This window comes from Nicotiana tomentosiformis, chromosome 8 (genome assembly GCF_000390325.3).
Source record: "Nicotiana tomentosiformis chromosome 8, ASM39032v3, whole genome shotgun sequence".
Taxonomy (NCBI): domain Eukaryota; kingdom Viridiplantae; phylum Streptophyta; class Magnoliopsida; order Solanales; family Solanaceae; genus Nicotiana; species Nicotiana tomentosiformis.
The window spans coordinates 39291994-39304728 of record NC_090819.1 but is presented as its reverse complement, the minus strand read 5'-3'; the positions used below and the strand labels follow the sequence as shown (position 1 = coordinate 39304728).

Here is a 12735-nt window from a genome sequence, read left to right as displayed (position 1 = left end):
AGAGAACCGGTGCGCCCCATGGTGACACACTCGGTCGGATGAAACCCTTCTCTAACAAATCCTTCAATTGTTCCTTTAGCTCCTTCAATTCTGCGAGTGCCATCCTATAGGAAGGAATAGATATAAGCTGCGTGCCTGGCATTACATCAATCCTAAAATCAATTTCCCAGTCTGGCGGAATCCCAGGGAGCTCATCAGGAAAGACCTTCAAAAATTCATTCACCACAAGCATAGAATATAGTGCAGGCGCCTCAGCATCGGTGTCCATAACCTGGACCAAATGATAGATACACCCCTTATTAATCATCTTCGTGGCCTTGAGGTAAAAAACAAACCTACCATTTGGCATTACATTATCCCCCTTCCACTCAACAATTGGCTCATTTGGAAATTCAAACCTCACAGTCCTAGTTCAGCAATCGAGCTTGGCAAAACATGAATAAAGAAAATCCATTCCCATAATTACATCAAAATCGACCATTCACAATTCAATAAGATCGGCCACGGTGTCCCGACCACGCACCATGACAACACAATCCCCAATAAACCCATGCGGCCAGAATAGACTCGCCAACCGGACTAGATACAGAGAACGGATCATGGAGCTGCTCCGGTTCTATCCCAAATTCCATAGCAACATAAGGGGTAACATAGGACAAGGTGGAACTGGGATCAATAAGAGCATATACATCATGAGATTGGACAGTCAATATACCTGTGACAATATCTGGAGAAGCCTCTGCACTTCGGCGACCACTCATAGCATAGAAATGGCTGGGTCCTCTTGAACTTTGCGCACCACCCCTAGCTGCACCACGCCTTGCTGGTGCTGGAGTACCTCGAGCTGGAGGGGGTGCTGAAGATGTAGCAGCTACAGAACTAGATGGCTGTGCTGTGCCCCTGCCCGCTCCCTGGCGGGATGAACGACACTCCCTCTGAATATGACCCCTCAATCTGCACCCGTAACATATAGGTAGGTCCATGTAGCAGATCCCCAAGTGCATCTTCCCACACCTGGGGCATGGGGGCCTCTACTGCTGCTGGAATCTCCCTCCTGATCGGCCATATTGTTGGGGTCCCCTACTTCCCTGGTTGGGCTAAAAACGACTCCCCTGCTATTGACTGGGCCTTGCTGGTGGTGCACTGGCTGAAGACTGAGAATAAGACTGGGATGGCCCTGATGACCCTCCCCTAAAAGCTGATCTTCCCCCACCAAATGATTCACCAAAGTTGTCCGCGGACTGGGCCTTGCTGGTACCCTCTCGCTCCATTTTGCTCTTCCACTTACGGTTCTCCGTAGCTTGAGAAAATATTACCATCTTTCCATAGTTCATATATAAATTCAAAGCAGCTGTAGCTGCCTCATTGATAACCAAGGGGCTAAGGCCCTGCACAAACCGGCACACTCTAGCCTCCATAGTAAGCAACATGAGAATGGCATATTTAGACAGATGCGCGAAATCCTTATGATACTCCCACACACTCTTACTTCCTTGCTTAAGGTTCTCAAACTCTTCGGCACTAGCTTCCCTAGTCTCGTCCAGCAAAAAATGGTCCATGAAAGCATCAGTAAACTCACTCCACCTCGCTCGAGGGCTCCCTTCCTCCCGATAGTCCTCCCACAGCTCAAACCAAGAATAGGCCACCCCTTTCAGGCGGTAGGCAACCAACTCCACTCCTTACGTCTCAGTAGCGCGCATAACCCAGAGAGTCTTATGCATCTCATCAATGAAGCCTTGTGGGTTCTCCTGGGGATTAGCACCCGTGAACACCGGAGGATCCAACTGAAGAAACTTGTTCACCCTGGAACCACTAGAATCCCCTTGTTGGCTAGAAGAAGTGGGTGCAACATTTGATCTCTGGGTTTGAGAGGGCACTATCTGTGTCAGCATCTGGATAGCTCACCTAAGATCCCCATCAGAAATACCAGAACTGGAAGCTGAGGCTGGAGGTGGAACCGGAATATTGGTTGGAGAAACTGCTGCACCCTCAGTAGGTGAATGCACGGGTGTGGCTTGGTTAGGTGTAGTGGAATCAGGCAGTGTAGCAGTCGGGGGATTATCCTCACCCCTCGGGTATTCACCGCATCACCAAATAAAGGTTCAACTGCCACTCCTGAGGCGACATTAACTTCTTGGCCAGTTCTTGCTCTCTTCTTAGGTGCCATGTACTGAAAGTTAAAGGAATACACGAGTTAGAGGAGGAACAATTTCACAATCAGTTTCATTACACGATCCAGAATATTAAAGAAGGGTATTATTCCTAAATGTCCAAGTAGCCTCCAACTTATAGATGTGGCCGACAACAAACCAATAAGGAGGACTCTACTAGAAACGGTTCCGAGACATCCTAGGACACTTTAAAACCTTAGGTTCTAATACCAAGTTTGTCACGGCAAAACTTCGGGAAGCGTGATTGGCTCTCAACCGAGTGAACCCGGTCGAGCAAGCCTGTAGATACTTTCTACCATAGTAACCCATGATCAAGAGAAGACATGATTTCATCAATTAAACAGTAAGAAGTTCATATATACAATACTAAATTGTCTCATTAGTTACATCATTTTAAAGTCCTAAAATACACATATTCTTATGATTCGAGTAAAACAAGAGATCAAAACACAACATAATCTGTTTGACTTTTCTAGCACCCATGTACAACCCACATAGTACTACGGAGCCTCTAAAAGATACTAAAGGGTGTTATGATAGTGGCGACAATAAGGCCACGGCTATACCTCGGGACGTGATATTAATATTAACAAAAGATACAATACGTGACCCCGGGATAAAGTGGGGCTCACCAAGTCTACTGGGAAGAGGATGTACCACTATCACTGATCAACACTACCTGCTATGGAACCACCTGCATCCATTTAAAAGGGCAGCGCCCCCGGCAAAAGGGACATTAGTACCGTCGAATAGTACTAGTATATAAAACTAAATACCATCTCAATAGAATGAATAATAATACAAGGGGAAACAGTCAAGAATTCAATAAGAGCTTAAAATAATACTAAAACATCAAGTTAAGGATCACATAAGTTTTCAAGTCAATTTCCATGTTATTAGGTTGGGTGATCTTTAGTGTCGATATACCATAATTCACAATACCACCTTATTCTTACACGGAGTCCGATCACAACCCGATCGGCTAGGTCGTCTCCATTGAGACATCAACCATAACCACATTTTCAATTATCATTTCCAGCACAGTAACCACTATGTGTGCGGCATGGCATCCGATCACGGCCCGATCGGCTAGGCCGTCTCACCCAAGACATTACCTTGTTCAGTCAATCATTTCACATCATACTTCTTTCATATCTATTTAATTCATTGGTACTTATGGACACAATTATAATACCATTCTTGGCACTTGGCCGAATTTCATATTTCAAGCTCCCCTTTTCATTTTCACATACCATTACCATTATTGACCACAAGACTCTTCAATTCAAGGCTTTTAGGTACACATGAGAGCAATTAAGAGTCTTAGACATATACAGAGATTTGTTTTACATAATTTGGCATGATAACCTTAACTCAAGAATAACTTTAAATCGTAAAAATTTTAACACACACAGCCAAACTTTGAATATATATACGCAAAAGATAACATAGCATGAATAAATTTATTTGAAACACATATTGAATATGTATCTCTCAATGCAAGATTACTCGGGATAACCAATTTCATAATGATCAACTAGGGTCTTTCATAACTTACATGAACACCATGGAATTTGATTCTAAGAGAGGGGTTTAGCCAACAAACCTCAATTGAGGTTAGGCTCGATACTTACGGGGCCTTACAAGTTCGTCTTCCATTTATATCTTGACCTCTCCTCATCACCACTCTACCGAGGTTAGGCTCGATACTTACGCGATACTATTGTGGTGTACTCATACTAGGCTTCTGCACATTTTTGTGAAGATCCAGGAACTTCAGCTCATGCTAGGTATCTGCGATTTGACCACACATTTTGGAGACTTCAAGGTATACCTACTTGGCGTTCGCAGACCTTAGAGTCACCTTCTGTCCTTACTTTTATTTCTGATACTCTTTATATTGACAATGTTGTACTATAGATTTTCAGTATATTTCTGTAGAGCTTATGACATTTTTCATCGGTCTTGGGAATTTTGTTACGGATGTTCTGTTTTTGAGTTATTATGAGTTTTACCGAATCATCTTATTATTGATGTTGTTAATTCTTTTAAGCTAGCAATGAATGTTAGGCTTGCCTAGTCTTAGAGACAATGTGTCATAACGACATCCTAAGGTGGGAAATTAGGGTCGTGACATGTGGTTTCAATTTTCAGAGGCATACACAACCACATTCCCTTATTGCATCAAAACACAATCCAAACCATGATAAGAAGCATCACTATATATAACATACTCTTTCCCTTCAGTTGGTAGCGTAAGTGTAGGAGGTTTAGTCAATTAAGATTTTAGCTTTTCAAAGCTCTCTTGGCAAATGAGAGGCTATAATAGATAAGCCTTTGACAAACGTTCTAAAGTATCCCGCTAAGCCCAGGAAACTTCTTATTTCAGTTGGACTTTTACGTGGTTTCCAGTCAATAATAGCTTGAATCTTATTAGGATCAACATTCACACCTTCAGCTTACACAACATGCCCTAAAAAAGCCATTTCAATTAGCCAAAATTCACATTTGGAAAGCTTTGCATAGAGCTTTTTCGCCTCAAAAAATTACAAAACAATCCAGAGATGTTTATCATGATCTTAACTATTATTGGAATATATTAAAATATCATCAATAAATACCACCTCAAATTGATCAAGATAAGGCTTGAATACATGATTCATTAGATCCATGAACACTATAAGAGCATTTGTCAATGCAAATGGCATCATCAAAAAATCATAATGACCGTACCGAGTCCTAAAAGCACTTTTAGGTAAATCTTGCTCACTTACTCGCAGTTGGTAATACCCAAACCTCGAGTAAATTATTAAGAACAACCTAGCACCATTTAGCTGGTCAAATAAATCATCGATCCTAGGCAATAGATATCTATTCTTACTTGTTACCTTATTCAATGGCCTATAATCAATACAATGTCAAAGAGTTCCATCTTTCTTTTTTACAAATAAAATAGGAGCTCCCCAAGGATTAACACTTGGGCGAATAAAACATATTACACCTCATGTTGTCGTACATAAGAGTACGCTGTAAGCCAATTGATGTAAGCTCAGAAATGAGATTATTTTTGAATGTACATAAAGTATATTAATCATGTTATATTGGATGTTACAAATCTTTAAGATCATTAATAACAAGTACCAAGAGTGTTTGAAAGCTTAGAGGCTAAACAAAAAATAAGTTTCATCGAAAGTCGATAAGTTTGGAATGTAATAACATTCACTTTGGGGTGAGACTAGGGTTCTTAACATTATAAGGAGGTTATGTTTGTTATGAGTTATTTTAGTCGTATGATAGTCGTGTAATATATTTTGAAGTCAAGTGAGTTGTGGAACAAAAGTTGGTAAAGGTCATCACAAGTTACATTCATAAAAGTGCTGAACATTAGGTCAAATATAGCTGATCTTTTCTCCAAATCTACTTCTAATTAAGGAGTGATATACCTACAAACGTGCGGATATACGTGTCTAGTTTCTAAATCATTTAACCGTTCATCGGTACGACATCGGAGTAGAGAGATATTCGTATTTTTGCGAGATTGCGCAAGCAGCTCCGATGGGACCCAATGAGTCGGTGTAAAACTCCAGCTTGTATTTAAGGCAATTCTAAGTTGTTTTAACTCATTTTTCTCGTCCAAAACAGTTCCTAAACCCTTATAAATGCTCTCCAAGGGTTCCTCTATGATTCTAGGGTGAAAACCTAAGATAGAAACATGAATCCAACGCTAGTGTTGATGACTTATTAATGAAATATTGTTTACACTATTGTTGATGTTGTGCTTATTGTATTTCTCTGGCTGTTGTTGTTGGCATATGGTATTGGAGGAGGCCCTTGTTATAGGGGAGATGTTGCCCAAATTTACATAAACGAGCTACTAGTTTAAGTTGAATACTTAGCTTTTACTCAACACCGATTTTGAATCTCCTTATGCTATGGTAGATCGAGTTGAGTTGTTTGAAGAATTGCTTGAAAGGTATTAAGGACTCAAAGGAGTTAAGGTATGTTAAGGCTATCACTTCTTTCCCTTTGGCATGATCCATATGATACAACGAAATGAGCAAACATGCAACTTTCACAAACGACTCTATTCTTAGAACTACTAGGGGTGTCTATGTTCTTGATTCCCCATATGTACTATTATTATATTGTATGTTCATGGCTCTCAGAAAATACGTAAGTTGATAAAGTTTATTTCATGATATTAACCGAAGGCATATTGATCTTATGATATTTAGAGAGATCTTATTGATTTACTTCATTATGCATTGCATTCAACTTGTATATTGACCTATGACCAGATGGCGTTATATACGCGTATATTATATGTATATGGGGTATGGGGAAAGGTTATGGTGTTATATACGTACCACCACCTGATCAACTGGTATACGTTGATGATTTCGCCCACATAGGCCGAGATGATATGATAGGATGCCATAAGATGCTTGATGATATTATGTACGCATATACCTATGCATGCTATGATATTTATACACATATGCATGACATTATAAATGTTTCATGATTCACAGAGCTATTCAGACTTACAGGTTAAGTTCTTTACTCCATGTTTCTTTCATGTCTTTTATATACTGCTTTCATGCCTTACATACCCGGTACTTTATTCATACTGATGTCCCTTTTGCATTAGGACGTTGTGTTTCATGCCCGCAGATCACTATAGACAGGTTGACAGTCCTCCTAGTAGGCTATCAGCTCAGCGAAATGTGTTGGTGGACTCCACTTGCTCCGGAGTTGCCTATTTGGTCAGTATGATTTGTACATGTATTGATTGGTATGGCGGGGCCGTGTCCCAAACCTTATGATGTTTATGTACTCTTAGAGGCTTGTAGAAATATGTCATGTATATGGATACTTGTATGGCACTGTCGCCCTATGTTTTGAGTGTATAAATGATCATGTCGACCTTATAGGCCTGTATGTAACATGTATAAGTTTATATATCATGTTGGATTGTTCTATGTCCACTCTTATGTTTTATTCTGGTTATCTCATGATGGCCCGTCTGACCCATTTACTCATGATTGTGTGATAAGAAAGATATGATATGTTGGTACTCGGTTGATTAAGGCACCGGGTTCCCGTCGCGGCCCTCCGATTTGGGTCGTGACAAAAGTGGTATTAGAGCAGTTCTGTCCTAGGGAGTCTACAAGTTGTGTCTAGTAGAGTCTTGTTTATGGGTGTGTTGTGCAACACACTTATAAGCAAGAGGCTACATGGCATTTAGGACTATCATTCTTTCTTCTTACTCTATATCGTGCGGTACAACTCAGTTGTAAGAATTCAAACTCCTAAATTCTACTTTATTTGTAATACAACAATACCTACATCCACAAAGACAGTTGGTAAGAGATTAAATGTGGTTGTGGAAGAGTTAAGTTCGAGGTACTTGATTTTGCATCATGCTTATGATGAGTAAATGTAAGGTCTTCAGTAGATTATGTGTGTACTAAGAAGTGTAAGCTTTTTGATAAGGATCCCTAAGGCATGAATATCTATCCACCCATATAGTTTAAAAAGCAACAAGAGAATTAGAAGGCAGATACAAGTTTCAACAAGTAAAAGAAGCAAGGTGAAAAAGGGTACGAGGTACCCAGTTAGTGAAGATTATTAGTTTTTACAATTGAGCATTATGAGTTAATTCAATAGTAACAGAGATATATACAATAGGCCACACACATATCAGTTATGCCCTATGGGAGCTAACAAATAAAGTTCAAGAGAAGAATAGGATATCAGGATCCAGTTCAGGTTAGAGTAACCTAAAATTGTGGATGGATTGTTATCATTAGCTAACATTTTCAAAGAATAGTGCAAACGTGGTAATAGATCTCCTTGTGAAACACACAGATGGCGCACTCTAGAATAGTACAGTCAGATATGAATACTAGAATGTTTAGAAATTTCAGGAGATAGGCTGTGAAATCCTAGAATGGATAAATATTTACCTTAGTATGTCTCCCGCCCCTAGTTAAAAAAATAGAGAATGTTAGGCGTCCCGAAGAGCCAGTGAGATGAAGAAAGGGGAGCTAAAAGAGAAAGAACATTTTGTTGAAGTTTTCATAATAAAGTGATAGACAGAAATATTAGGCGGAGAATAAGAAGAGAGTAAATGAAGCATTATGAGTAAGATGTGATAAATGGGTGATAACGGTAAATCAAAATATGACAGAATAACAAAGTCTATAGTCAAGTGAAGGAAAAGACAAGAGGTGAAAGGCCTTGAGACAATAAAACTGTATAAGCCATAAAGCCATATCCTCATTCCGAGAAATGAGCTGGTGACTCGAACGTGATTACCAGAAGGCTAAGTTAGACCCCCGAAGTAATAGAAATCAGTATGGGCTAGTGAACAAGATCAACTGAACATGAATTAGGGATCAGAAAATTTGATAATAGTCGGTATCGTGAGAATTTCAGACATAGCGTTCCGGCAATAATAGAATGGACAACAAAAGAATAACATTTAAAAGTCATTCAGGAACACGCTTCCCTAAAGCAAGCACTATGATTAGAGTTAATCTTAAGGGACTAAGTGTGACAGCTACACTAGGTGTCACTTTGTTCATAAGAAATTCAGTTACCCCTTGTACAGAAGGGTTACCGCAAGGCGAGTAAGAGTCTGTGAATATGTGAAAAGACGCCAAAGATGAAGAGGTAAAACATTTATAGGTAAATTTTCATAGCATTAAATGTTAGTACTCCCCTAAAGGGGGAAGATGGTGTGATATGCTATTAAGTCAGAGTTATATGGTTCAGGTAACTATGGAATAGTAGAGGAAGAATGTTGTAGAAAGGCGAAAGGCATGAGATTGCATTTATTCAGATCCTACAGATATGATATGACTCCAAAACATTATGCAAGAATGATGTCGGGGAGAGGCAATAAGGGTTGCAACACTTCGTGTTATTGATAAATAAGTGCAAATGAACACTTGATACATAAGGAGCCAGTGCGAGGGTTAAGTTAAGACAAAGGACATAAGCCAAGAGAGATTACGCATAATGTAGATATGAGAATGGACCAATGAGTAGTTAGTAGTTGATTTAGGAAGAGTCTAGTTATGTCTAGACAAGAGGATACAGATAAATGAACAGATCGTGCAAGATAAACATAGTGAACCCAAACATAGTGAATTTAGTCTCGTAGATATGATGTCATAATCATTGAGAAATATTCATATAGGGGCTGGGGTAGTTAAAGGTACCATATAAGTGTTACGGAAATAAAAGAGAGTGCCACTGGGAAGACACTGAAAAATTTTAGTTCATAAGCAATCCTACGAGCACAAGGGCGTGGAGGTAAATAACTAGGGTTAATTATAGGCGAGCAAGAACATCAAAAATTCCGCCAGGTATATGATGTAATAAGCTCGTAGCTTTACAAGAGTAAGAAGGTGTTCCCTAAGTACTACAGTGAATGACTAGCTGAGGAAATAAGGAAGAAGGCTTCAACCAAAGCATAGTAACTTGAAGAAGAAATGGTCTTGTAACGACAGTTTCACTACAATACTGTGTACACTCCATAAAAAAGTGGCACCTATCATGGCTAATGAAAAGAAATAAAATCAAAGATGATGTTTGAGATCATATGAGTTACAGGAAATTACAGTATTCGTGGGCAATAAGATAAGTCAAGAATCCATGCAACAAGTGGAAGAATGACACGAAAGGAAATCTATGGTACTAGCAAGGTCGCAGGATAAAGTATCGTGGAGCGACAAGGTTTTAGGTAGATAGTCATACGGATAAGAAAAGGTGAGTGAGAAGGCGATGAGAATAGATAAGTCCTCGAGATTAAACCCATCAAAACAAGAGAGTTGATGGTTTTCGTAAGTAATAGAAAGCTTAGTACAACCTGAATGAACTCAAAGGAGTCTAAGGCTAGGAGCAATTAGAAGAGATGAAATGTTGCCCTGGTAGTAGAATAAGGGTGTAATTGTGATAGATAAAAGGATTACACTTAGGCCTTTGATTGAGTAATGATTTAAAGAAAAGATATTTCATGAATTGCACGGGATTAGAATACCCCCGTAAGGTGAATCACGTGGGGATGCTATGAAATATGGTTATTAAAGTATAGTATCATCCCTAGGTGGATCAGGAAAATCACTTCAAATGTTCACTGATGCAATGTGAGCCCTAGTGACAATGTATTATGTAAGAGGTTTTAAGTTATCAATGGTAGATTATGGATCAACATTAAGGTAAATCAACAATGGATGGATAAAAGTTACAAAGTATGAGATGAGATTAGGCCGTCATTATTAAGATGAACAGTAATGAGGAAGCATTAAAGGACTTAGATTTATACATATAGGATAAGCAGCAAAACAATAACCTGGAGTTGGGTAGCAGACCTCGGTAATCATAAACTGAAGTAAGTGTTATGGTATAGTATGACCTAACTATATGCAGTAAAGGCATAAGGATAGATAACTGAAGATATGAAACAAAATATAGCAATAGTCGTAAGTTCGACAAAGTACCGAGCGAAGAACTTTAGTACACCTATAGATGCCCAAAGGGACAGCTTGTCAGAGTTCTGTATATGTTCCCAAAGTGAGTCCTAGAGATTGGCTAAAGGCTGGAGGAAAAAGGAGAGAAGAGTCGCATAGGCGCACATACAAGGACAAAGTCGTACAGGCTTCATGATTTATGACATCCAAATCCACTACAAAAAGGTAAATGGACACGGTCGCATGCAATATAATTTATACAACTATAAGTCGGGGTCGAATCCCACAAAGAAAAATATGTAGGCGATTAGGCATGTAAGAGAATTATCACTTATTATGCTAAGCCAGACACTTAGTAAGGTTTTGAGAAAATGTTTATAACTAATTGCAAAAATGTAAACTAACCTAGAAAACAAGTAAAATGATCAATGGCTACGAGCATTGATGCATTGGGAATTACACTCAAGTAACGATCCAATATATTTCTCGATTTTATAAATATGAGTGAGTTTATTATTAATTAGCCTCGAGTAATAATTCTATATTAGCTTCTTCCGAAGACTAACGACACTTCCTAATTGAATTATCCCTAAAACAATTAAGAGATTAAGCACACCCGAATATGGCTAGAAGTAGTTGAATCATATCCTTTGTCAGAATCTATAAAGTGAGGGTTAACGCCTCAAGTTCTTATTTAGTCCACACTTTAAGTACGAATATTCCCATAAACAAGATTTAAGTGCTGGAAAAAATACTACACACTTAGATATTCAATACAAATCAAGGAAATGAAAAAATGAACATAATGGGTAAGAAATTCAACAAAAACCTCCAAATCTTCAAGACCCAAGTGTGTGTGCAAGAACCGTAGCTCCAAAACTTATGTTCTCTAGTCATGAGACTAAAAACTAGGTCATGTATTTGAAGGTTTGGAAGGAAGAAAATGTGAAATGCTAAGTGTGTCCAGAGCTGGAGGTTGTTGGCGACACATGCGGAAGAATCATCACAGGTGCGTTCCGCATATGCGGATGCCAGCTCGCATAAGCGAAGATTGGTGGAAATGGCTATTCTGCATAAGTGGCTAAAAGAGCGCAGAAGCGCGTCCACATAAGTGGTCTTCAACCGCAAAAGCGCAACCACCAAAGCGGTTCGTCAATCGCAGATGTGATTTATGACTTTCAAGTTTTGTTCCACAGATGCGGACCATTTCTCGCAGATGCGAGACCGTAGATGCGGATGCTTCTGCGCAGGTGCGATTTCACTGGAGATTTTTGCACTTCTTTCACTCTTCGAGAATTCATTTACCTGAAAATCTAGCAATGAACGTCATAAATCACCTCATTTTATAATTAAAGGACACAAAAACTAAAGAAAAAAGACTAGAATAAATGGTAAAATCACCACTCATCAACATCCCTAACTTAAAGCTTTTTCTTGTCCTCAAGCAAATCAAAACCAAATACTCAATGAGGCTCTAGCATTTAAAGCTCAATTAGTATCGCTATCATCTTCAAATCACATTCTCCAATTAAGAACAACACTTCTGGTTTTGGTTGGTACTAATAATTAGGCTCAGGCATGTGAACTTCAACAAAACAACTCCCTCATTTAAAACAATTTCAAGAATGCAATGGAGTATCAAAATTATCAAGTGGCAACAACCAAGCATCAAGAAGTCACTCAAAAGTACTAGTCTACTACATATGCTCAATTTACTCAATTCGGAATATGTCAATGTCACCAACACCCCCAAGAGAGAGGAGAGAGCATTTGGCGAAATTTCTAGGTTCGCTTGAGTATCTTCATATAAACAACTTTGAGGTATATGCTTCTACATAAAATGTACATCTTCACCATTTCCCAATTAACACCAACACCCTCAACTTAGGCTTTTAGCCTCATTCTTAACATTCAAGGAGGGACAGGTTCAAAAGAGGGAATTATTTCACAAAAGTGTAAAGGTTTGTAATGAGGTAGCCAAAAGAAAAGGTTAAAGGCTCAAATGTCTAAATAGTGCGCTTTACCTGGCCATCTGTCTGAGGATGAAAAGTTGTGCTGAGGTTCACTCTTGTGCCCAATCCTTT

The 12735-nt window shown here is 39.1% G+C and overlaps 1 protein-coding gene across 1 annotated transcript; it reads right to left on the bottom strand.

The window, feature by feature from the left end:
- Window positions 1-1115: 1115 nt before the first annotated feature.
- Window positions 1116-1559, bottom strand: LOC138897359 (uncharacterized). The gene has a single exon (XM_070183322.1). The coding sequence runs from the start codon at window positions 1557-1559 to the stop codon at window positions 1116-1118; it is 444 nt and encodes a 147-aa protein (XP_070039423.1).
- Window positions 1560-12735: the final 11176 nt, after the last annotated feature.